The sequence below is a fragment of the Microcebus murinus genome, chromosome 14 (genome assembly GCF_040939455.1).
Source record: "Microcebus murinus isolate Inina chromosome 14, M.murinus_Inina_mat1.0, whole genome shotgun sequence".
NCBI classification, from domain to species: domain Eukaryota; kingdom Metazoa; phylum Chordata; class Mammalia; order Primates; family Cheirogaleidae; genus Microcebus; species Microcebus murinus.
The window spans coordinates 10,318,672-10,345,557 of record NC_134117.1 but is presented as its reverse complement, the minus strand read 5'-3'; the positions used below and the strand labels follow the sequence as shown (position 1 = coordinate 10,345,557).

The 26,886-nt window shown below is 41.8% G+C and overlaps 1 protein-coding gene across 2 annotated transcripts in view; it reads left to right on the top strand.

Moving 5' to 3' along the window:
• Window positions 1–12,092: 12,092 nt before the first annotated feature.
• SEC23IP (SEC23 interacting protein) overlaps window positions 12,093–26,886 on the top strand; it is a 46,809-nt gene continuing 32,015 nt past the window's right edge. For both annotated transcript variants that reach the window (XM_020280725.2, XM_012739175.3), the window contains exons 1-4: window positions 12,093–12,344; window positions 18,431–18,963; window positions 21,406–21,616; window positions 22,737–22,930. In XM_020280725.2, the coding sequence (XP_020136314.1) occupies window positions 12,182–12,344; window positions 18,431–18,963; window positions 21,406–21,616; window positions 22,737–22,930 (1,101 nt within the window). In that variant the 5' untranslated portion in view covers window positions 12,093–12,181. The remainder of the gene's footprint in view (window positions 12,345–18,430; window positions 18,964–21,405; window positions 21,617–22,736; window positions 22,931–26,886) is intronic.

The window sequence follows — 26,886 nt, the reverse complement described above, 5'->3', positions numbered from 1 at the left end:
CGCGCCGCGCAGCCCCGCGCGGCTAGGAGGCGGGGCGGGCCGGCGGGATTGGGGGCGGGGCCGCGACGCGGCGGCCGCCATCTTAGGGACGGGCAGGAGGAAGGGCAAGCGCCTCTGCGGGGAGACCGTCTCGCGCGGAGACTGTCGTCGTGCACCGGAGGGGCGTGTTGCTGTTTGTCACCCTTTGCAGGCGTGGAAGGGGAAACTCCTGTAGTCGGCTTATTAATTCATAGTGCGAGTACTTGCACAACAGCCAAAAAGCACAAACTCAAAGAGACCTCAGCGTCCTCTCTGGGCTCTACCAGTGGGTGAAGCCACCTTTGGTGCCCACCCACCGCTTCTTCGTGCCTTTTTTTTTTTCCCCTCGTGGCAACTCTTTTATATGGCGCCCTGCCGAAACAACCCTGTGGTGAATTTCCCTGGGCCGGATAAGATCTCCCTGAGGGACATATACAATTAGATAAGGGGAACTTTTAGAGCCCCCGCGCCCCCTTTGCCGTCAGGTACCGCCACAACGTGCGGACCAGGATACCCTCGAGGATCAACATGGGACAGATCAACTCTACAGCAACCTTTTGCTGAGGAAATTTGGGGACTTTGCAAGTCCACAAATGAAACTCTGCTGGGCTTTGCAGTGTACCTAAGAAAACCCCAGACTCATCAGCTATATCTACTCAGATGGAAAAAGGGCACGTTAACAGAAGGGGGATGATCTGAATGGAAAGTGGAGAGCTGAAGAACAAACACTGAACCTGCATCTCAAACCCTTCTTGGGAGTATAGGGAGAGAAAAATCCTACTCTTCTAGGGTCTCCACTGGGGAGCCCTTAAAGCCAGACAGCAAGAGGAAAACAAACAAGTTTAGTAACATGCACGTCCCAGATATACACGGGAAAAACTCAAGGAAGAGTAAATCAAAGAGGTAGCTTACAATTTGAGTTTATACAGTATCTTCGACAAAGAACAATAAATGTGTAGAGAAATGACGGGACAAAGGAACGCAGTTTTAGGCTTCCAAAAGCGGCAAACTGTGGGCAGATAAACATACTGGGAAACTAATGGTAGAGACCCAGGCTAGTTAGTAAAGTTTGGTGTGTGGATTCTTCTGGCGCTATCTGTGGGCTGATAAGGTTCTAAAGTTATCTCTGATGATTATTTTTTTTTCTATTTTTTAGAGACAGGGTCTTGCTATGTTGCCCAGGCTGGCCTAAAACTCTTATGATCAAGTGATTCTCCCCCCTCAGCCTCCCAACTATCCAAGACTACAGGCAAAAGCAACTGCTTGTCATTGGTGATTAACTTTTGTCCTTCCTGTTAGAGACAGGAGGAGGGACACCTTTGAAAATATGTCCTGGCCAGGCGTGATGGCTCATACCTGTAATCCTAGCATTCTGGGAGGCTGAGGCGGGAGGATTGCTTGAGTTCAGGAGTTAGAGACCAGCCTGAGCAAGAGTGAGACTCCATCTCTACTATAAATGGAAAGAAATTAGCCAAACAACTAAAAATAGAAAAAATTAGCCAGCCATGGGGGCATGTGCCTGTAGTCCCAGTTACTTGGGAGGCTGAGCAGGAGGATCAGTTGAGCCCAGGAGTTTGAAGTTGCTGTGAGCTAGGCTGATGCCATGGCACTGTAGCCCAGGCAAGAGAGTGAGACCGTGTCTCAAAAAAGAAAGAAAGAGAGGAAGGAAGGAAGGAAGGAAGGAAGGAAGGAAGGAAGGGAGGGAGGGAGGGAGGGAGGGAGGGAGGGAGGGAGGGAGGGAGGGAGGGAGGGAGGAAGAAAGAGAAAGAAAGAAAGAAAGAAAGAAAGAAAGAAAGAGAGAGAGAGAGAGAGAGAAAGAAAGAAAGAAAGAAAATTTATGTCCTGCTTTTAAGCAGATAGTGAAAGGGCAGGGAGCTTTTCTTGTACAGATGCTTCTCAACATATTGAATGGGTGACATCCCAGTAAACCCAACCTACCAAATATCACTCCCTATCCTAGCCAAACCTAAATGTGCTTAGAACACTTATATTAGCCAAATGTTGAGCCAAATAATCTAACATAAAGCCTATTTTATAGTACAGTATTGAATATTTCATGTAATTTATTGAATCCTGTACTGAAAGTGAAAAACAGAATGGTTGTACCAAATGAGTATTGGTTCCACACCATCATGAAGTCAAAACATCTTAAATAGAATCATTGTTAAGTTAGGGACCATCTGTATCTACTTCTTCTCAATTGCCTTCAGCTCTATTAATTTTATGCCAAAGTGGCATATTTTGGGGGTGACAGTGTGGTTTACTTCAGGGCAGAATAGAATAGTTTGCGTTTCTCATTGTAAATTAATTAATTGGCACACTAAAATGTGCCTCTGGTTCTTATAAGTTTAGGTGAGTTGAGAAAACAGTTTCAAATCCAGGACATCACCACCATTCCATTCATTCATTCATTTAACAGAGAGGGTTGTCATGTTTCTGGGATTGTATAGGGAAATCCTGTATTTTAGCTTCATGGCTAGTCACAGGCAAGTTAAATATATGCCATGAAAATGCTTTTAAATCATCATAATTTCAGATTTGCTTTATCTAAATTGCAGATTGATACCAATTCAGCAGTGGCTAGTATAGGGGAGGAAAATTATCTTTTCCTTCTATTCTTCTAGATTCTATGCTGAAGTCCCTGTAACAAAAGACAGATTAACAAGAGAAAAGCATAAAAATTTATTTCAGGCTGGGCACGGTGGCTCACGTAATCCTAACACTCTGGAGGCCAAGGCGGGCAGATCGCTCAAGGTCAGGAGTTCCAAACCAGCCTGAGCAAGAGTGAGACCCTGTCTCTACTAAAAATAGAAAGAAATTAATTGGACAACTAAAAACATATAGAAAAAATTAAACAGATATGGTGGTGCGTGCCAGTAGTCCTAGCTACTTGGGAGGCTGAGGCAGTAGGATCGCTTGAGCCCAGGAGTTTGAGGTTGCTGTGATGATCTAGGGTGATGCCACGACACTCTAGCCCGGGTGACAGAGTGAGACTCTGTCTCAAAAAAGAAAAAATTATTTCATATAAGCTTTACAAGAAGTTGGAGCCTTCATAAGGAAATGAAGATCTCAAGAAGCGGTTAAAGCTGAGCGCCTTTATGTTAGGTTTGTTGCGGTGTAGAGCATCGTGGAAGAATGTGATAGGACAAAAGGTGTGAGCTAAGAGCAGTAAACTAGGGAAAACGTAGCAAGGCCTGTGAATTAGATTCCTCTTTGAGTCCCTTCATCTTCAGAGATAAGGATGCGCCAATCCTTTTAGAGAGAGGGCACTTCTTACATGAGGGTTTTATAACATGCTTCAGGTGAAGAGAGCCCTTTCTGTACATGCTATTTCTCAAATTCCTTCAGCTTAAAATATTTAATATACCAAAGTGCCATATTCTGGGATAACAAGTCCTGAACCCCATCACTTGGAATACTTCACCTTTTCAGTTCTCCTTTAGTGTAGTGTTTAGTTATTTATAAATAAACAGTTGCTCAGATCTTACTTAATCAGATGCTGTAACCCTTCTGAAATACAATTATTTTATAATGTGAATAATTTCTCCCTCTAAGTTTTCTGTGGCAAGATGTTTTGGTACTATTAATAATTAAGTAGATATGAAAATGAAAAGGGCCAGGGGAGGGTTCATAAAGGTATATCTCTATGGCAAGATTTTTTTCCCCCCACGACCAGTGGGGGAAAACTACACTTCTGCTCCCAACCCAAGCCTGTATTTTTAAAGAGGGCATTAAGTGATCTCGACTATAAGGAATTACTGAGAGCACTGGAAATACTGGGGTAAAAAAAAGAAGATTCCATCCCTGCCCTAGTGGAGCACACAGTCCATTAAGGAGACTTACAACTAAATAATTATCCATTTACAATAGGTGCTGGCCGAGAAAAAGCGAAGTTTTTTAAGAGAAATAAACAGAGGCATCTGTGCTACTGAGGGGGTGCTATGGCTTGAACGTGTCCACGAAAGTTCGTGTGTTGGAAACTCAATCCCTGATGCAACAGTGTTAAGAGGTGGAACCTTTAAGTGGTGATTAGGTCATGGGGCCTCTGCCCTCATGAACGATGGTTCCAGCCTCCAGAACCGTCAGAAATAAATTTCTTTTCTTTATAAATTACCCAGTCTGTGATATTCTGTTAGAACAACACATCTACAGCCATATACCACCCTGAATGTGCCCGAGCTTGTCTGTTACAGCAACACGAAATAGACTAAGACCAAGCAAGGGTTGTGGTGTGAGAGGGACGGATGCTTCAGGGCTTCCCTGACAATGTGACATTTACACTAGAACTTGAAAACAAAAACTTGTACAAAAAAATTAAAATAATCACAATTTACTGCATGACTTGCCTATTAATATTCATAATAAAGTTAAAATTCAAATATTGATCTAACCAACATTATAATTATACTATATTGGGAGGCCAAGGAGCCGAGAAGGATTCAAATTTGTGATAAGGATGAAGAAGATCAAAAATAGCAAAATCCTCATCTTTCATCTGGGAAGTCAACAGATAATGCAAAGGGGAAAAAAAAGGAAAAATCAGAAGTGACAGTGGAATCATGTTAATTTAGAAATATAAAAGTACTGAAAGAATCAGCCAAGAGTTCAAAGTAGTTGCCCCCACCTTGGGACAAATGTTTCTTTTAAACATTTGCTAGTTTTCTATTTACTTATCACTAAATCAACCCCAGATGCACTAGAATTTCCACTAGATTGTAAGATTCATGGCCAGGTGCAATGGCTCACTCCTATAATCCCAGAGACTTGGGAGGCTGAGGTGGGGGGGATCATTTAAACCCAGGAGTTTGAGAGCAGCTTGGTCAACATGGCAAGACCCCCATTTCTTAAAAAAAAAAAAGAAAGAAAGAAAGAAAGAAAGAAAGAAAGAAAGAAAGAAAGAAAGAAAGAAAGAAAGAAAGAAAGAAAGAAAGAAAGAAAGAAAGAAAAAATGTTAACTGGGCATGGTGGTACATGCTGTAGTCCCAGCTACTGGGGAGTGAGGTGAGAGGATCTCTTGAGCCAGGAGTTCAAGGCTGCTGTGAGCTACGATCATGCCACTGCACTTCAGTCTGTCTCTAAAAAAAAATCTACTTCATAATCCATCTATTTTAAGAAAATAATAAAAGAGATGCTTGAAGCAGTGATTTTTGTGTATGTTGTTTTCCCTCCAACGCCTAGAATAGTGCCTGAAATGTAACAGATGCTCAATAAATTGTTGCTGAATCAGTAATGCACACTTTCTGTAAACTGCCTAAATGCCATCTCTAGAATCTAGACGCATAACTTATTCTATCTACTGCCTTTTCTGGAACATCTTTTTCAGAGCCTTTTGACCTATTTCAAAGGTCAAAAGTAAGGTTGCCCTTACTTACAGTCCAAAATTGTCTTCCTGGCATCTCCTACCACCATTATCCTAATGAGTGTTTTTTCCTCTTTCTTCTTATTGAGATTTCAGGGAAAAAAATGTGTTCTCCTCCTCTTCCATGTTTATAGATAGGTTGCCCAGTGAGAACTGTATTTCCCAGCTATAGAGATATAGCTGAGGTTGGTTGCTCAGTGAGTGACATTTCCCAGCCTTCTTTACAGCTCTAGGTTGGGCTGTGTGATTAGGTTCTTACCAATGAATTGTGAATTAGTGAGCTGTTAGGAACGTCTACTTCCATTTCTTAGGTGAAAAGATTTGGCCCTGGATATGTTCTTTCCTTCTTCCTGATGCATGGGCTAGAATGACCTGTGTTAAAGACACCTGGATTTTTATATGAATATTGCATTCCAAGGTCTTTTTATACAGCTGCTAGCATTACTCTAAATAATTTAGGAATTGGTATCACAAGTGGGTTGCTATTAAAACAAACAGAAAGTGTGGCTCTTGTTTAGTGGTTGAATACTGGGTGACATGTGAAAGAAAAAATGCCCCAGACAATTAAAGAGATAACTTTATTCAGGCCGTTGCAATAGGGAGAGCATTTGTTCAGGAACATCTCAAAGAGGAGGGTTAATATTTGAGGTTTTATAAAATAAGTGTGTCGTAGAGGAACGGTGGAGTTGGGTCTTATGTTGGAATATGAAAGAACAAAGTAGGCCTTTGTGGTTAATCCTTTCTCAAGGAACACAAAAAGTTGGGGTAATATCTTAACTATTTCTGTTTTGTTGTGGGGGCAGGTGCAAAAAATAGGGAAGTTGGTTGGCACTCATTGACCAATTACTGATCTTTCTGGGCCAATTGCTGCCAAGGTCGTGGGTCAGAGTTTGATTGTTAAATGTAGTCTAGCTATTGTCTGTTTGTATATTCAGTCTCTCAGAAACAATATGTAAGCCTCATATGTAATTTAAAAGTTTTCAGTAGTCACATTTTAAAAAAGATAATCCAGTAATATTAATTTTAATATTTAACCCAGCCGGGCATTGTGGCTCAGGCCTGTAAATTCCAGCACTTTGGAGGATCACTTGAGGCCAGGAGTTTGAGACCAGCCAGGGCAACATAATGAGACCCCATCACTAAAAAAAAGAAAAAAAAAAAGAGCAAAGAAAGCAAAACAATTAGCAAGGGGCATGGTGGCATGCTCCTGTGGTCTTTAGCTACTTGGAAGGCTGAAGTGGGGGGATCACTTGAGCCCAGGATTTTGATGCTGCAGTGAGCTGTAGTTATACAACTGGATTCCAGCCTGAATGACCGAATGAGACTTTGTCTCTTAAAAAAAAAAAGAAAATTATTAATAAGACATCAGGCAGGAAACGGTGGCTCACCTGTACTCCTAGCACTCTGGAAGGCTGAGGCAGGAGGATCACTTGAGGCCAGGAGTTCCAGACCAGCCTGAGCCCCCTATCTCTGTAAAAAATAGAAAAAATTAGCTGGGTGTGGTGGTGAGCACCTGTAGTCCCAGCTACATGAGGCTGAGGCAGGAGAATTGCTTGAGCCTAGGAGTTTGAGGTTGCTGTGAATTCTGATGACATCACTGCACTTTAGCCTGGGTGACAGGGGAACACCCTGTCTCAAAAAAAAAAAAAAAAAAAATATATATATATATATATATATTTTTTTTTCCTAAGTAAGTCTTTGAAATCCTGTGTGTATTTTATACTTACCTCTCAATTCAGGTACTTACATTTCTAGTGCTCAATACCCACAGGTAGCTACCAGGTTGGATAGAACAGGAGAAACCGAGGCCTTACTGTATGGGAAAAGCCAATCAATTTAGTATTTAAACCATAGGAAATAAAATGTCTTGCTCAAAGGCATTTCCAAGGGTCCTTTGAGACTTCTCAGGTAATATGAAGAATCCAGCCTTGTGGCAAAGATTAGATCAAGGATGTTGCTCTCTCACCAGAGCCTACGGTTTCAAATGGCCTTAAGATAACCTTCCTTTAGGCTGAGAAAAATGAGCCTGAATCAGACAGGAAAGTAAAGAACTTGGAACTCACTGGAAATAAAACACTAGGAATCTTGCCTGAAAAAGCCAGCAACTGTTCAAGCCTTAAAGCAAGTCCTAGGCCCCAAACTTGTACCAGCAGGAATTGGGCTGCCAAAACTGTACAGCCCCCAAAGAGGACAGGCTTTCCAATGCTGCTTTAGATATGCTATGCAAGATCATGAACCAGGGACTCCCCCCGCAACCCCCCACCCCGACCCCCAGGGCAAAGCTGGGGCCTCAGAAGACTGTGGACTGGGAGTTATCTCCAGAGGGCCAACCAGAGACAGCCAAGACTAACCATGAAAATTCTCCACCCTCAGAGCAGGGGGGCATTTTTAGTTCACGCCTAGCAGGATTCAGTCATTTCTATGGAAGTGACTGCTATGTTTCCCATTTCTCCTTTTTTCCAACGGGGGTCTTCATGGCAGTTACACTGCTCTTGCTCCACTGTAGTCTATTGGATGTATTATAGTTCAGCAGACCACAACGGGCCACATCCAGTTCCAATGGAAAGGGCTGAGCTATACCCAAAGATCCTGGACTTTAAAGCTGGATGTAGCTTGCTGCCTCTTCTGGGAAGGGACACAGACAGATTCTATGCCTGGGAAGGGTTGGGTATCTGGTTGCCAAAGGGGCAGACTTTGGTGGTAATTGTCATTTGCTCAGCAAATTTTCTTCCCTCCATAGTTATATGTGGTTAGAATGTGGCCACCCAGTTGGGGACTATTTCCCAGTTCTTCTTGCACCTAGAAGTGCCTTTTGTTGAAGTTCTCACTAGTGGAGTGTGAACAGAAGTGATGTGTGCAACTTATTCCCCACTTGTTAAGATGAAACATCTGATCCTGAACTTCTCTGACCCTTCCTGCAGGCTTGGATGTCAACAACTGGAGTAGCCTTAGAAGCCTTTGTTGAAGACAAAAAGCTGGTCACCAACGTGTACTCTTATGTGAGGATGAACTTCTATTTTGTTTGAGCCACTACATTTTGGAGTCTTTTTGTTATAATAGCTTGCAGTCCTCTACAATACCTGTGTTGGATATCATGTTTCCAGTATCCCACAGAGAAAGATTTTTCGTAGTTTGTTCTTAGTTTTGGTAACACACTTCTCTAATTGCTTTCATAGAAAGTATCTTTGAGAGGTAAATATTTTGGGAGCGTTTAATCAGTTTTTGTTCTGCTGAGACCTTTAAGATCTTCTCTTTGTTTCCAGTGCTCTGGTGTGGGTCCACTTTCAACTATAGCAATGGGTACTCAACCCTGTCGGTCTGGAAACTGGTATCCTTCATTTCTAGAAATAAAAAATATTTTTTTCTTTGATGATTCCCTCCCCTGCATTTTCTCTGTCTCTATTCTTAGCAGAACTCTTAATATTCAGATATTGGATTTCCTTGCCTGGTATTCCAATTTTATGTTTTTTCCTCCTAGTTTCCATCTGTTTGTCCTTCTGCTTTACTTTTTGGAAAATTTTCTCACATTTCCTTTACTTCTACTGAGTTTTAACTTTCTTTTTTGTTCCCTGAATATTTCTTTTATTATTTCATTATTTATTTATTTATTTTTGTTGCCTGGATAGGGTGCTGTGGCATCATCACAGCTCACTGCAACCTCAAACTCCTGGGCTCAGTCTATCCTCCCTCCTCAGCCTTCCAGAGTGCTAGGATTACAGGCGTGAGCCACTGAGCCCAGCCATTCTTTCTTTTTTTTTTTTTTTAAGTAGCACACTGATTTTGTTTCTTTGTTCCAAATCCTCTTATCTCTCTGAAGATTTTATTGGTAGTTTTTGTTATTGTTTTGTTTTTTAGTTTTTCTTCTTCCTGCTGTGTCTTGAATGTTTGCATTCCTCTAAAATCCTTATGTTGAAATCCTCATCCCCAAGGTGATGGCATCAGAAGGTGGGACCTTTGGGAGGTGATCACATCATGAGGGGGATACTTTCGTGAACAGTATTTGTGGCCTGTATAGGGCTGTAGATAGACCTCTTGCCCATCCCACCACATGAGGACACAGTGAGAAGGTGCTGTCTATGAACCAGGAAGGAAACAGATTCTCCCTCACCAGCCACTGAATCTGCTGGTGCTTTAATCTTGGACTTCCCAGCATACAGAACTAAATTTCTTTCATTCTTTTTCTTTTCTTTTGGGACAGGGTCTTGTTCTGTCATCCAGGCTGGATTGCAGTGGCACAATCATAGCTCATGGCTGCCTCAAACTCCTGGGCTCAAGTGATCCTCTTGCCTCAGCCTTCAGGTGTGTGCCACCATGCCTGGCTAATTTTTTGTAGAGACACAGTCTATGTTGCCCAGCCCGGTTTGAAACTCCTGGCCTCAAAGGATCTTTCTCCCTCAGCCTCCTAAAGTGCTGGGATTATACAAGTGAGCCACTGTGTCCAGCACCTTTTGGTAATTCTATGGTATAAATCAAGTTGACTATGGGCTTTCTCTTCCGCTGCTTTGTTAAATCAGAGGCTACTTGTCCATCATTTTTGCTGCTTCCCAAATCTTTTTGCTGTCAAATTCTCTCTCCCATTCTCTGCATCCTTATGGGTTTATGCTTAAAAATAAAAACTATTTGTGCTTTCAGCAGAGTTTCAGGAGAAGCAAATCATGATGCATCTGTTCAATCTGACATCCTTCCCAGAAATTAGTCCTATTTCTGTTCATTCCTACTGCAATCACCATAATTTGAGCCACCATCATTGCTCACCTGGTTCACTACAACAGCCTGCCAACTGCTCTTCCTACCTCCAGGCTTGCTCTTTCCTTAACTATTTTATTACACTAAAGTCAGAGTGAACTTTCTACAGAATAAATGTTATTTCTCCACCCTCCTTTAAACTCTTGTTTGATTTCTCTTTTCTCTTAACCTGTAAAACCCTCCACCAACTGGTCTCTGTCTGCTTTTCATCCTCATCTCCCAACTTCCTCCTGTTGCTCCTTGGGCTTCAGCCTTACTGTAACCTCTGTTTCTCTAAACATCCCAACTTGGCATCTCAGGATTTCCAACATACTGTTCCTTAATGTGAAATTGTCTCTACTGCTTCTCCCACCCCAGCCTTCCCCAGGCTTCAGATCCAGTTAACTTGAACTCATTGTTTTTCAGGTCTCAATTTTAAGTTTTCTTCTTCAGGGAAGCCTTTCACAACACTCCAGACTAGGTAAGTCGTTTGTTGATGGTCTGAAGGTTTGAAATCTTTGCCCTCTTTCTCCATGGAAAGGTTGTACCTCCCTCTGGGATTATGTCAATGTTCCATGTAACACATTTTGGGAAATTATGCATCATAACACCCATCACACATTAGTTTATTGTTATTATGTGTTTAGTTGTCTGTCTTCCTGATCAGACCCTAAGCTTCAAGAAGGAATAGTTCTCATTCTCCCAGTCCCTGCCAGCTGTCTTGCTCTAACTTACACCACTGCCTATCATGAAGATGGGACAATTATGCATCTCCTCTGGATAAGCGCCAATTAACAAACTCCTAGTCATGGGGACCAACCTCCCTTCCCAGGCCTCAGTGCCTTTTCTTTTCTTTTTTTTTTTTTTGAGACAGAGTCTCGCTTTGTTGCCCAGGCTAGAGTGAGTGCTGTGGCGTCAGCCTAGCTCACAGCAACCTCAAACTCCTGGGCTCGAGTGATCCTTCTGCCTCAGCCTCCCGGGTAGCTGGGACTACAGGCATGCGCCACCATGCCCAGCTAATTTAATGCCTTTTCTTTAGCACACTACAGCCTTTAAAAAGTCTCCAACCTTTTGTTTTAGAAAAGTTGAGTTCAGTTCATGCTTGACCCTCTTCCCTATATTACTAAATAAAATCTATCTTACTGCTTTAGTGTTCAGCTTTTATAAAAAATTTTTGACAGTAAGCATATTAGCTATTGAATTAATAAACTTCAGTTCTATACAGGTGTAAATAGCTGGGAGGGGGAGTTTCATTATTTGAGGCTTCTTTTGGGGTCTCATCTTCCTCTCCTACTCTCCAAGAAGCTGAAAGACTGCTTCTGTTATTCTTTTCTTTCATAATCTCGAACTATGAACAATGACAATTATGTCCAAGTTATCCACAACGCATTTTGGACTGAACTAGTAAGATGACTGTGGATATAGGAAGCTATTTAAAAAGTCACATCCCAATCCCCCGGTTTCTCTTTTAAACAATTTCCCCCTATGGCTTAAAAACTTAAACAGTTTTACCATTTCTATTTCTGGGCCAACGACGAGAGTTCAGTTCAGTGCAGAAAGACTCGTGGGTGCTCGAGTGGGCGGGTGCGGCTTGGCCGAGGCTGCGGATTGCCCACACCACCTCTCCTCCCTCCCGCCTTCTGGCGGCACTCTGCTACCCGCCCCCGGGGGCTTCGCTGTTCCTCCAAAATCTTTGTTGGTAAAACTACCCCGTGGGTACTTTTAGGAAGACCATAGCGGCCCCCGCACCCCCCGATTAAGCGTCAATTCGTGCTCTGATCCCGAACCGGCAGGGACCGCTCCTAGGCGCTGCCGCCTCTGCCTTGGCCCTGAGACTCCAGCCACGCCTGCGCAGCCGCTGAGGGTGTCACGTGCTAGGCTCGGGCGTGAAGCCGGCGCCGCCATGTTAATTTTTGGCGGCACCGGCTAGGGGAAGGGGGAGGGCAGCTGACTAGCCGCCAGTAGTTCCGGCTCCCGTGCGCAAGTGCGGAAGTGCGCTGGCCTCGAAGGTGAGCGGTTTCCGGTCGGCGGTGTTTCACCGGCTGCCGGGAGACGTGTAACGGACGGTAGGCCGCCGCCATGGCCGAGAGGAAGCCTAACGGTGGCAGCAGTGGCGCCTCCGCCTCTTCGTCGGGAACGAACTTACTTTTCTCCTCCTCGGCCACGGAGTTCAGCTTCAACGTGCCCTTCATCCCGGTCACTCAAGCCGCCGCCGCCTCGGCCTCCCTGCTCTTGCCCGGAGGTAGTAAGGGGAGGGCGGTCCGGCCGGGCGAGTGTGTGCGGGACGGCGGGCGGGGGGCGTGGGGGGGACGAGGCCCAGACAGGCGGTGTTTCTTCTGTCTCCACCCACCCTCTGGGTAGCTTGTCAGGACCTCCAGTGGCCAGGTTTGAGTGGGCTGGGGGCTTTGGGATCTTGGAGGCCGGGACCAGGTGATGAGGCTTGCTCTTCCTTAAAGACACCCTCTTTTCCCACTTGTCCAGAGTCTGGACACTCGTGTACTAGCATTCTGCAAATCCGTGTTGACATTAGTGTGCCAGCTGCTGGCAGGGGATGCAGATACATTAGACAGTGGCCCTCTCCTAGGATATAGTAGGCTACTCCCACTGGGAGAGTGCTATGGTACAATAGGATATCTCCTAGGGTACAGTAAGATGTCTTCTAGCTTGGGCAGTGGCCCTCTGCTAGGATGCAGTAGACCATCTCCTACTAGAAAACTCCTGGACTACAATAGCATATCTCTTAGGCTTCAGTAAGCTATCTCCTAGTATGGACATATAATGTTTCCACAGTAGAGATATAGAATGCATCCCTTGTCTTTTAAGATAGTCCATTATTTCCTCTAAGAAGGTTTTTCTTGTTCTCTTAGACACCCACTCCTATGCGCTCTCCTAGCTCTTTGTTCATATGTTTATTATTGTCCAGGGAGACAGCTTTTTTGATGATTATGTAGGCAATACCCAGAGCATGGTGTTTAGGAGCACAGATGGTCTGTGTTCCAGTCCTGACCCTGCCAGTATCTTGCTGTGTGACCACAGACATGTTACTTTACCTCTCTGTGCTTCAGTTTCTGTATATGTACAGCCTCTCAGTATTGTGATGAGAAGTGCATCCATTTTTCTAAAGCACCGAATATAGCATCTGGTAGACAGTGTGAAATAATGTTTGTGAAATAAGCATACCTCCCTCTTCATTTGGACTGTGAGCTTCTTGAAGTTTGCAGCTATGACTTAATTACCTTTTATTTCCAGGATCTTGGTTAGTGCCTAATACATAGATCCCCATTAAATGCTGATTTTTTTCCCCTGTGAATAATTTATTCTTGCTTAGAGAGCTAAGGAAAGTTTTATTGAGAAGTGAAGAAGGGCACACTGGAAGCAGGTGTACATGAAAGTTCCCCTTCCCTTGTGTTATGTGTTTTCTTGGTGTTCATCACCTGAACACTTGCACGTATTTGTTTGTTCTACCTTACTGGAATGTAAGCTCCATGAAAGCAAGGACTTAGCTTTATTCACTTTTATATCCCCAGTGCCTAGAATAGTGACTGGTCTACCAGGCACTCAGCAGATATTTGTTGAATGAATGAAAGGATGGGAGTTAGGAATATGTATGTCTCATTTTGACAATGGAGTTGAAAGGTTAGGCATCTTTGGTGAAGAGCCAGCATGACTGGAGCAGGGTGCTGTGGGATGATGCAGGAATAAATAAGGTCATTGCATATCATCCTGGGATTGCATATCATCCTTTGCTTCATGAATGTTGTTTGGTTCATGTCCTTCATCCTTGCTATATTATATTTGGTTTGTGTGCATCACTATCAGTTAATGCTAAACATTTTCATTGTTAAGTATAGGATAACTACACCTGTCTTTAAAACTCTTGTTTCTTGGAGACAGAGTTTTTTTTTTTTTTTTTTTTTGGTAAGAACATTAATAATTTTTAGAACTAAAATTCTGTAATAAGTATTTTTCTACCTCTAAAAAAAGATTGCATAGTTAGAAACCAATTTGGAGACTTTCCAGAGACAAAAGAAGAACCAGTCTCCTTAGAAGCAGCAGTCATCAGTGAAAGAGAAACACAGGAAGCAATTTCATACATTCAACAAACATGGATTATGCAGCTTCTGTTTGCCAGACTCTGTTCTGGATATCAGGGAGACACAGAAGAGCAGACAGCTCTGCACTCAGTGACTGCACAGTGTATATGTATACATAAATACCCATCTGTGTAAGCAATAATGATACAGGTTTAGAACAGTTAGAGGGATTGGTAGGCTGCTGTGAACACTGTGGGTCTCAGGCTGACTGAGGAGTGGACATCCATCAGGCTCAGGCCCTCAGATGAGGTGATGCTTGAGCTGAGGTTGAAGGGTGCATAGAAATGAGGGAGTCTGGAGAGACATGCATATGTAAAGGTCTGGAGGCGTGAGAAAATCTGCAGGTTTGTTAGGAGTTGGTGATGGGTGGTATGGAACAGGGATGGAGCTGTCTATCCTCTCCTCTCTTTTCTCTTCTCTTCTCTTCTCTTCTCTTCTCTTCTCTTCTCTTCTCTTCTCTCCTCTTCTCTCCTCTCCTCTCCTCTCCTCTCCTCTCCTCTCCTCTCCTCTCCTCTCCTCTCCTCTCCTCTCCTCTCCTCTCCTCTCCTCTCCTCTCCTCTCCTCTCCTCTCCTCTCCTCTCCCCTCCCCTCCCCTCCCCTCCCCTCCCCTCCCCTCCCCTCCCCTCCCCTCCCCTCCCCTCCCCTCCCCTCCCCTCCCCTCCCCTCCCCTCCCCTCCCCTCCCCTCCCCTCCCCTCCCCTCCCCTCCCCTCCCCTCCCCTCCCCTCCCCTCCCCTCCCCTCCCCTCCCCTCCCCTCCCCTCCCCTCCCCTCCCCTCCCCTCCCCTCCCCTCCCCTCCCCTCCCCTCCCCTCCCTTCTCCTCCCCTCCCCTCCCCTCGAAGATCACTGTGACTAGAATGTCTACAGGGGAGTGGCTTCGGTGCTCTATAGACCTCGTGCACCATACTTAGGAGTTTGTAGTTCATCTTGTGAAGTATGGGGGTGCCTTTGAAGAATTTTAAACAAGGGAGTGAAATTAGAGGTGTGTTTCAGAAAGACTGAAGTTTTCTCTGGTTGCACTAGAATAAGGCTGATTGTAGCAAGAAGGGTCAGTCTGGAGGCCCTGGTGTGTGAGTCAGGCAGGAGTAGATGGCAGTCTAACCCAAGTCAGCCACATAGGGTATGAAGAGCAGGGAGCAGATGTGAGAGATTTTTAGACTATAAAATTGTAGGGATTTAGTGACTCACAGGAGGCCAGACTGTCAGCTCTGTCTGTCTGCACAGAGGCCCATTCTTGTTCACTTTTAATTTTTTTTTTTTTTTAAAGAGAGGCCTTGCTTTGTCTCCCAGGCTGGAGCACAGTGGCATGATCATATCTCACTGCAGCCTTAATCTGCTAGGCTTAAGTGATCCTCCTGCCTCAGCCTCCCAAGTTGCTGGCACTACAAGCATGAGCGTATTCAGTTTTAGATGAAGCTCTGTGTCTGGCACATAATGGGTCGTATCTAAATATTTCTCAAATGAGTATTTGAATGATTAAATAAGGGGTATTCGAGAGAGAAAGGGGCGTGTGTCAGAGACTTGAGGTTTCTGGTTTGATATCTGGATGGATGTAGGCAAACATCTATTGAGATGGTGAGACACAGTAAAAGGAGCACAGGGACAGAGAGAATAAATTTAGTTTTAGGCTTACTAAGTTTGAGGTATATGTGGGTGAGTCTGCTAAAAGTATTTTGAGGAAGTTGTTGGAAAATAAGTTCTGGAACACATGAGAACAGTTTGGGTTTGAGATGGAGTTGGGATTGTCACAAGTGCACAAGCGCCTATTAAAGTTATGGCTCTAGTTGCTGTATGTATCTGTATTAAAGTAGAAAGTGCCCCTGAGCTGATGCTAGCAGTGGTGGAGATAAGCATTTCATTTGTAATTGGTGCTAATCAGAAATAAGTTTCTTGGACTAGGTTGATTTTGAGTTTTCTTTTTTTTTTTGAGACAGAGTCTCGCTTTGTTGTCCAGGCTAGAGTGAGTGCCGTGGCATCAGCCTAGCTCACAGCAACCTCAAACTCTTGGGCTCGAGCGATCCTTCTGCCTCAGCCTCCCGAGTACCTGGGACTACAGGCATGCGCCACCATGCCTGGCTAATTTTTTATATATATATCAGTTAGCCAATTAATTTCTTTCTATTTATAGTAGAGACAGGGTCTCGCTCTTGCTCAGGCTGGTTTTGAACTCCTGACCTTGAGCAATCCGCCCGCCTCGGCCTCCCAAGAGCTAGGATTACAGGCGTGAGCCACCGCGCCCGGCCTGATTTTGAGTTTTCTTAAAGGTGTGGTCCCTAACCCCCTGTCCAAGGACCAGTCCATGGCCTATTAGGGACCAGCCAGCAGAACTCTGCTCCCCACCCGCCTTGTCTTCCATGAAACCATATAGCAGGCAGTGAGGTTGGGAGCTGTGGCCTGGGGGCAGGAGCCTAGTGAGGGAAGCTTCATTTGTATTTACAGCGGCTCCCGTGGCTCACATCACCACCTGTGCTCCACTCCCCCTCCCCTCCTAGTCTGGTAGAAAAATTGTCTTCCATGAAATTGGTCCCTGGTGCCAAAAAGGTTGGGGACTGCTGTCTTAAAGGATGAAAGGTACCAGTGAGGTTTTTTCCATGGTTTTAATTGTTGGAAAATGAACTAAGAAGGGCTTGAAAAGGGATGGGAACTGGAAGTATATCAGTAAAGTGGAATGATACAAGCAAAGGGCTTGTGCAGGAAGTGATATTTTATTTTTAGTTACAAAAACTAGTGAGAGGAGTATTTTGAATAGTGGAGTATCTTAGTTAAATTGATGTGTGTGAATTATAACTGGTGCAACCTAGAAGCTCAAGCCTGAATCTACGAGCCTGGTAGCCTCCTTTAGTAGACATCAGGAAGGAGCCCAGGGCTTGGAAGAAGGCTGCCCTTTGGCAGGTCTCCAAGGGCAGGGACCAAAGTATGCCTGTGTACTGAGTGGGTCCACCTCTCTCATGGACTCTATGCTTCTAGCAGTGAGATAAGAGGGAATGAGGCCAGGTGCGGTGGCTCACGCCTGTAATCCTAGCACTCTGGGAGGCCGAGGCGGGCGGATTGCTCGAGATCAGGAGTTCAAAACCAGCCTGAGCAAGAGCGAGACCCCGGCTCTACTATAAATAGAAAGAAATTAATGGGCCAACTGATATATATAGGAAAAAAAAAATTAGCCGGGCATGGTGGCGCATGCCTGTAGTCCCAGCTACTAGGGAGGATGAGGCAGGATTGCTTGAGCCCCGGAGTTTGAGGTTGCTGTGAGCTAGGCTGATGCCACGGCACGCACTCTAGCCTGGGCAGCAAAGCAAGACTGTCTTAAAAAAAAAAAAAAAGGGAATGAGACAGGAGCAAGAAGATTAGGAGGAAGATGAAAGCTGTAGCTAAGGCTGCATGGAAGTTTAGTAAGGAAGAGTAAGGTAGATTATTGAGGTGATATAGAGGGAATATGCTTTTATTTTACAACTTGGTAGTAGAACAGAAGATAAATTGTTTGGAATTGTTAATACCCACAGTGAAGATCAAATTGGCCAAAGTGAAGTGAAATGAGCTTTCCTTGGTTAGAAGGTGACTTTTCTAGCAATACAGTGTTTTGTAATGATATGTGGTTGTGGTACTGCATGATTTTGAGGATGGCAATCCCCAAGTTGACCTACTTTGCCTTGGGAATACAGATGCCTCCTGTTCAGTTGCACAATATGTGCTTTGTAGGTAAGAGCCTTGACACACCCCTTCTTGTCAACAGAGTTAATATCTGTGCTTTAGTTTCTCATCATGACTATAGAAATATATGTATATGGGTAGTGGAGTAACATTTGAAGTATTTCTTACCAAGAAAAGAAGATTAAAAATAATACGTAAAAGTAGTAAGTATAAATTTTGTTTTTATTTTCAAAAACTTCTCCTACATACAAATATATACTTACAAAATAAGTAATAAATACCTTTATTTAAAAATTAATGGAATAGTATGTACCAGAATATTAACAGTTTTAACAGTGATTGTCTCTGGGAGGTGGGCTTATATGAATGAATTATTATTTTTCCCTCATTTTGATTTTTTTAATTCATATTTTTTAGTTTTTCATTTCAAAGAAACAAGTTTTCAAAGAAAAGAAGTGTTTTCTGTAATGCAGAAATACAAGTTTGAATAACAAATTAAGAAGTACAGTTGCTAGCTCTTCCTTATAGAATCGTATCTGCAGAATGATAGAGTACCTTTAAGCCATTTGCTCTCTTGTTCTATTTCAGAGGATTCCACAGATGTTGGTGAGGAGGACAGCTTCCTTGGTCAGACTTCAGTTCACACGTCTACCCCACAGACATTTAGTTACTTCTCTCAGGTATCAAGCAGTAGTGATCCTTTTGGCAATATTGGACAGTCACCATTAACAACTGCAGCAACATCAGTTGGACAGTCAACATTCTCCAAGCCCCCAACTGCACACCCTTTTATACCTGGATCCCAAGATGTGTCAAATGTGTTTTCACCATCCATTTTGAAGACTCAACATGGTGCTCTACTTTCCTCACCAATGGAAATAAATACTTACCTGCCTTCTCAACCGAGTGGTCTCTCTCATTCAAATTTTGGGAGCCCACCCCAAGGAACCTCCCAACCGGGACACAATCCATATCGCCATACCCCTGTCAGCAGCAGGGTTAATCCTTACATTGCACCACCCCAGCTGCAGCAGTGCCAAACACCAGGCCATCCCACTCCTCCTCCATCCTCTGGACCCCCTGTTCAAATGTACCAGACGCCTCCAGGATCTTTGCCACCGGTATGGAGACATGTTCTTATGTCCTACTTATAGACTCTAATTTCTTCTCTTTCTCTCTCACCTTAGCCTATGTTTTAAAAAACATTGTGCAGTTTATAATCAATATGATGACAAGTTATTTTCAGAGGATGTTCTTTGTAAGCTTCATGCCTTGAAGTTAACATTCTTTTAGAGGTAGCTCACTGGATACCTCATATTTTAGTGTATATTACCTGTTTACTGAAGTGATCATTGATTTTTGTGAATTGGCTATATGCCAGTATTTCCAGATTTTAGTGTAAGATACCAGTAATAAATGTCATCTAGAGACATGTGAGAGGTGAAACAATTATTGTCTAACAGACTGCCGGGTTCTCATCTTTTAACTATATAAGTCAATCAAAGCACTCAACTATAGGGACTAAAATTAATTATTCCAATAATTTCTTTTCTTTATAGAGTTTGGATCTAGACAGTCAACCTCTATCTCAAGGGGGGGTGATGGAATAACATTTGTCTTGGGTGAATTTTATGACATTCTCTTGTGCTTTTTTTCCCAACTAATTATTCAACTGACTTCCAAAGAAAAAGCAACCAAATAAAAAACAAAAGAAGGGGGGAGATGATTAAAAAGAACTGAAAACCCAACTCAGTGTGGTCTTGATAGCAGTATTGTAATCAAAGTGTAACCTAAGTTCTCTCTTGGAAGTGGAGAATGGGTTCTATTTTATCATTTAATTTAAATCACACTAATTATAGAAATTCTTGATCATGTTGGAGTTTTGCATATTGGAAAGTAAGCAGATTTATAGCATGTAGTATAGTTAAAATTTTTGCTAACTATAGCAAACTAATTATAGTTTACTGATTAAATTTTTTAAAGTTTTTAAATTAAGAATTAGAAAAGATAACTTCAGCCACGCATGGTGGCACATGTCGGTAGTCCTAGTTACTCCAGAGGCTGAAACAGGAGGATCATTTGAGCCTGGGAGTTTGAGGCCAGCCTGGGCAATGTAGCAGACCCTGTCTCCAAAGAAAAAAAAATTCAAATTTAAAGAAAAAATTACAAAACTAAAAATAGCACAGAGAACACTGCAATATCCTTCACCCAGATTTACCTATCATTAACATTTTATCTCTCTCTCTCTCTCTCTTTTTTTTTTTTTTTCCTAAGACAGAGTCTTGCTCTGTTTCCCAGGCTGGAGTGCAGTGGTGTCGTCATAGCTCACTGCAGCCTCAAACTTCTGGGCTCAAGCAATCCTCCTGCCTTAGGCCGAGTAGCTGGGACTGCAGGTGTGTGCCACCATGCCCAGCTAATTTTTATATAGGTTTTTGTGGAGACAGGTCTTGCTGTCCCCAGGCTTGTCTCAAGCTTTTGGCCTTAAGCAATCCTGGCTTGCCTTCCCAAATGCTAAGATTAAGGGCATGAGCTCCCAAGCGTGGCCTGTTTGTTTTTAGTTTGTGGGTATGCACACTCTAATGTGTTTGAGCCCTCCCCCAACCCCCCTTTTCCCATCTTCCTTTTCCTCCTTCCCTTCTTTCCTCCTTCCCTTTTCTCTTTCATTCTCCCTCTGTATGTATATATGTGGTTTTTGAAGGTGAGTGTTTGAAGACTATTTAAATATATTATGACTCTTTAATCCTAAATACTGTGTATTTCTAAGAAAAGGGATATTCTTTTACATAACTACAGTAAAGCTATCAGCTTTAGTAAATTTAAGGTTGATAAAATGCTTCAAAATTATTAAAACATTTAAAAATAATTGTATTCTGATTTTTAAAAGCATTTTCATTGTAGAAAATTTTAAAAAGACAGAATAACCAAATTAACAAAAATTGTCTGTAAACAACCACTCTTTCCATTTTGGTATGTGTCTTTGTTATCTTTTTTCTAGGCAAACATAGTACCAGTATTTTTTATAATCTTTTTTCTATGAAATATTTTAGATGTTATTAAGATTTTTTCTAAAACATTTTTAATGGCTCTAGAGAATCTAGCATTTGAGTGAAGTATAGTTTATTTAATCAGATTTCCATTTGACGTTTAGATTATTTTCAGTGATTTTCTTTTATAAATGACCCTTTGATATACATCCTTGTGGGTAAAGTTTTACTTGTTTTTACAATTATATCTGTAGGATAACTTCTTCGAAATGGAATGGCTGGGTCAAGGAATATGCACGTTTTTAAAGGTTAAGTAAAATCATAGGAGATGTATTGGTGGATTGATTTCTCTGAAGGTGCTAGTTTACCATCAGTGTGAAAAAGTTTAGTTCACTCTGCAACAGATTTTGAGTTTGATTAGATTAAAATATTTTTTGACTGCTTTGGGGTCTACTTATTACATTAAATAATTGTCTAGAAATATATGTAGGATAATTATTGCTTATGTCAGTTTGGATCTGAAGCATATACAAAATTGTTCTTTTGGACAAGCATGACAGTCTTAACTTTGTTTTCCAGATTCCTCCTTCAGTGCAGTCACCATCACAGCAGCAGGTACTTGCTAGACCTGGGGGTCCCTCTTTGCAGGTGCCACCTCCTTTTCTACTTCAAAACCAATATGAACCAGTTCAGCCTCACTGGTTTTACTGCAAGGAGGTAGAATACAAACAACTGTGGCTGCCTTTCAGTGTGTTTGACTCTCTGAATCTTGAAGAAATCTATAATTCAGGTAAGTACTGGTCATGTATCACTCATATCTTATTTTAGGAAGAGAAGAAATGAAGAGTATTTATCCATGGCCTACTTTTTGTGAATGTCAAATCCTTTAATCCTTGCAGACCCCACCAGACTCTGTACCTTAAGACAGTGATACTAATATAAGTCCTGAGTTACCTGAGCATGGTATTTGAAGAAATGTTATAACAATGTCCTTCTCTGTTTAAAGGTGTTAAAAAGGTGTTAAATCAGAGAAGCTGAGTAGTTCATATAATCCAGATTTCAGTTTTCCTATTTCCCTTATTCATTTGTAGTTACTGGGGCATTTTTAAAGCATTTTCTGTGGAACTCTTGATCCTGAAGATGCTCTGTGAAAAAAGTTTTAGAAATGCTGCTCACTATGTCCCTTTCTCGAGAGTGATGGTGTGCAGGATGTGTTAAAGCTCTCAGAAGCCTTGCAGGGCAGAAATATATTTCTTTGTTTATCTTGATGTTATTTGATCATATGACTTAAAAATCACTTGTTTTATCCTTTAGAAACATACTCCGTGGAGCATTCCTGTGTGTAGATGTTATTGCTTTGATTAACAAAAACCCCTACCAGTTATTTGAACTATTTTATGATCAGATATTTAAAGTTTGCCCTGGCTGTTTCTTTTTTGAAACAGAGTCTCACTCTGTTGTTGTCCTGGGTTGAGTGTAGTGGCATCGTGGTAGCTCACTGCAACTTCAAACTCCTGGGCTCAAGCAAGTGATCCTCCTGCCTCCGCCTCCCAAGTAGCTGGGACTACAGGCATGCACCACCATGCCCGGCCAATTCTTTTCTATTTTTAATAGTGATAGGGTCTCGCATTTGCTCAAACTCCTGGCCTCAAGTGATCCTCCTGCCTTAGCTTCCCAGAGTGCTAGGATTACATGTGTGAGCCAACACGCCCAGCCTGTCCTTGTTTCTTTTTCACCTAAGAAGAGTCATAATTTTGAACAGCATGGATTAATCCTAATCTTCTATTTTTAAATAAAAATGAGCATAGTTCTTTGTCTTTAAGTATTGGCTAGATACCATATTCATTATATATTATTTTTAAATATTCCTTTAACAGTCAGTCAGGTAAAGTGTTGATTTTGTTCTTTAGTCCAGCCAGACCCTGAGAGCGTGGTTTTAGGCACGGATGGAGGGCGCTACGACGTGTATCTCTATGACCGTATGAGGAAAGCTGTATATTGGGAAGAGGAGCCGGCTGAAGTGAGACGCTGTACATGGTTTTACAAGGGGGACACAGATAGCAGATTTATTCCCTATACTGAGGATTTCAGTGAAAAACTAGAGGTATGAGTGCTTTATTTCTTTGTGCTTTAAAAAATGTAGTGCTTAACTTGGTACTTTTCTTTAAAAAACATTGAGCCTTATGTAACACCACTCACATTGGAACTGACTTTATTTATAAGACAGCCTGTCTTGGTGCTGTTCACAAAGATGGCTTTTTAAATGGTGCTATTGTTCATGGGGTACTAATTGTGGCCTCCATGTCCAAAGATAGAATATGGTTTAAGAGGTATATCACAGATTTAGTAAGGTACTTACATCAAACCTTCAAAAGAATTTTGGCTGCTGGGATATGTTGTTGACAAGCATATGGATATTTTCGAATTATGTTTAGTAAAAGGCTTGAAATTAACCTCTGATTTGTGAAAATAAATACAAAACAGAATTGGAAGATGTGTCATGAGATTTATTAGTCCTCTTAAAACTGACAGTTAATGTTGTTTTATATAATTGTGTTAATTTCTTGTGATAATTCTACTTAATAGTTGAGTATTAGATATTTGAGATAAGTGAATTCACTTGCATACATGGGAAACTAGATAGAGAACATTTTATTAACTGTTTTTTTTTTTTTTGTTTTGTTTTTGAGACAGAGTCTCACTTTGTTGCCCAGGCTAGAGTGAGTGCCATGGCGTCAGCCTGGCTCACAGCAACCTCAGTCTCCTGGGCTCAGCGATCCTACTGCCTCAGCCTCCCGAGTAGCTGGGACTACAGGCATGCGCCACCATGCCCGGCTAATTTTTTGTATATATATATATTTTAGTTGGTCAATTAATTTCTTTCTATTTTTGGTAGAGACGGGGTCTCGCTCAGGCTGGTTTCGAACTCCTGACCTTGAGCGATCCGCCCGCCTCGGCCTCCCAAAGTGCTAGGATTACAGGCGTGAGCCACCGCGCCCGGCCTATTAACTGTTTTTTAATGTAATAATTCTTCAAATTTCTTTAAATAACTCTAACATTAATATTAAAAGGGGTTTGTAAAATGTTAATCATCCCTAGATTCGTATTTCAAATAACTTCAAGCAAGGACTACTCTGTGTGTTCTGTTTAGAAACTGACAGTTCAAATATCACTATTAATTATTAAATTTTTTTCCCTTGAGGAACATATAATTAATAGAAATAAAAAATTCAAGGCCGGGCGCTGTGGCTCACGCCTGTAATCCTAGCTCTTGGGAGGCCGAGGCGGGCGGATTGCTCAAGGTCAGGAGTTCAAAACCAGCCTGAGCAAGAGTGAGACCCCGTCTCTACTATAAATAGAAAGAAATTAATTGGCCAACTGATATATATATATAAAATTAGCCGGGCATAGTGGCGCATGCCTGTAGTCCCAGGTACTCGGGAGGCTGAGGCAGAAGGATCACTCGAGCCCAGGAGTTTGAGGTTGCTGTGAGCTAGGCTGATGCCACGGCACTCACTCTAGCCTGGACAACAAAGCGAGACTCTGTCTCAAAAAAAAAAAAAAAAAAAAAAAAAAAGGAAAGGAAAAATTCAATTATAGTCTTCTCTTTCAAATCAAACTCTACATGTAAAAATATTTTTTAGACTGTACTTTATCCATATACATATTTTTCCTAGCAATTATAAACTTTTTATGGGATATTTTGCTTTTTTTAAAAAAAATTTGTAAATGCAGTTCTTAGACATTATCAATTATGCCTGCTCTGAAAATATTAGGCTCTATAGTAGTGACTCTAAAATACTATTCTATAACCACATCAATACCAAAATGTAAGTATTGGCCTAAAATAAGACAGTTCAGTTGGGATTAAGAAAATTGGAAAAGAGACTTGTTGAGAGAGAAACTTCAAACATTTTAAATTTCATCTCATAGTAAGAAACATAATTCTTTATTTTTTAAAAGACAAGATCTTGCTATGTTGGCTGAGTTGGATTCAGACTCTTGGGCTCAAGCAGTCCTCCTGCTTCAGCCTCCCAAGTAGCTGGGACTACAGGCATGTGCCACCAAGAAGTACCCTTTATGTTGAGATTTAGTACACGCACTTTACACACACATATATATGTATATTATCAGAAACAGTGGTGTTCTCGTAAACTGGCTCTCTGGGGAAAAAAGTCCCTGATACGGCATTTGCTGATTTCCACAGGGCAGGGAACCTGTGACCTCGGGGCCACATGTGTCCTTCTGGATTCCCAAGTGTGGCCCCTTGACCGAATCCAAACTTCAGAGAACAAATCACCATGGCAGTAGTTATAACCTATCAATACAATGTTGTAGGACACAGCGTTGGGAAGAGACATGTGTGATCAGGTCTTGAAAGCTAGTACACGCCAGCTCCAACAGAGCACTAGAAACAAAGATCCATGGAACAGTAATTACCTTCCTATATGTTATGCATATTCACGTTGATATTTTTATTTAAAACAGTGATTTCACAGTTTATTACTAGTAATGATCACAATTTGAAAAAATAGTGAATTGGAGCAGAGTCAGAATCCAGTTAAGTAGAGCAAAGACTGAAAAGAAGGTATAAAATTAATTTAGTCTCAGAAATACCAAATATCAGGAGGCACCAGTCTCTTAAAAGATAATTTTAGTTATTTTAAGAAGGAAAAAAAGTATAAAGGAATGCTGATATGCATAGCTTAATTTTAGATTTAAACAAATAAACATAAAGGTATGCTATAATTTTTGATACCCTTGGCCCCTATAGAAACTGTGATCTCCCAAGGTTAAATGTTTAGTCTTATTTTGAAGCTGAAGTATATATTTTCAAGTCTAAGCAGTATCTCAAAGTATATACTTTATCTTAACCGTGTTTGATTATTGGGTGACTCAGGCTTTGATGGTGGGATATTTATCTCAACAGCATGTGGCTGTTCTTTTTTTTTTTTTAATTTTTAAAAATTTTTTATTTTTTTATTTTTTTTCTATTTTTTTGCTTTAGACCATCAAAAGGGAAGACGTGGCTGTTCTTAACTTCAGGAGACCTTAGCTCCTGTTCATCCTCTTCTAGGAAAACCTAACCAGATCAGGGAAGAGACAGATCAGGTTAGGAAGTGAGAAGGCCAATGACAGAGAACCAGATGACACATATTGCTCAGCATTGCATAGGTGATCCTGGCCTATCAGATCCCTAAGACAAAACAACAGAGGTTTTGGAAATAGAAATTACCTTTAATTTGACGATGACATGATTATCTACATAAAAAATCAGAACCTCTAGAAATATCCTTACCACCAATGCAAGAGTTTATAAAGTCTGTGGATATAAAAATCAACATATGTAAATTGATAACATTCCTGTAAATAGAAATAACCAATTAGAAGCTGTAATAGAAAAAGAAGATACTATTTATAATGCAAACCAAACTACAGGCTATGCAGGTAAAAAGTCCAACAAAAGGAAGATGCGAACTTGATAATGAAAAACTACAAGACAAAATTGAAGGTCATGAAATGTGACTTCTACAGTGGAGCTAAATATTGCATTCATATGGGCATAGTTTCAATGTCATAAAGATGTCAGTTCTTCCCAAATTATTTGATCAATTTAGGCAGTCCGAATCAAAATTTGTACACTATTCCTAAATTTTTTTTTTTTTTTTTTTTGAGACAGAGTCTCACTTTGTTGCCCAGGCTAGATTGAGTGCCATGGTGTCAGCCTAGCTCACAGCAACCTCAATCTCCAGGGCTCAGCGATCCTACTGCCTCAGCCTCCCGAGTAGCTGGGACTACAGGCATGCGCCACCATGCCCGGCTAATTTTTTGTATATATATTTTTAGTTGGTCAATTAATTAATTTATTTTTTTTATTTTTGGTAGAGACGGGGTCTCGCTCAGGCTGGTTTCGAACTCCTGACCTTGAGCGATCCGCCCGCCTCGGCCTCCCAAAGTGCTAGGATTACAGGCGTGAGCCACCACGCCCGGCCTTATTCCTAAATTTTATATGGAAGATCAGAATGTTAAGGATAACGAAGACCATTTTGAAAACTGACA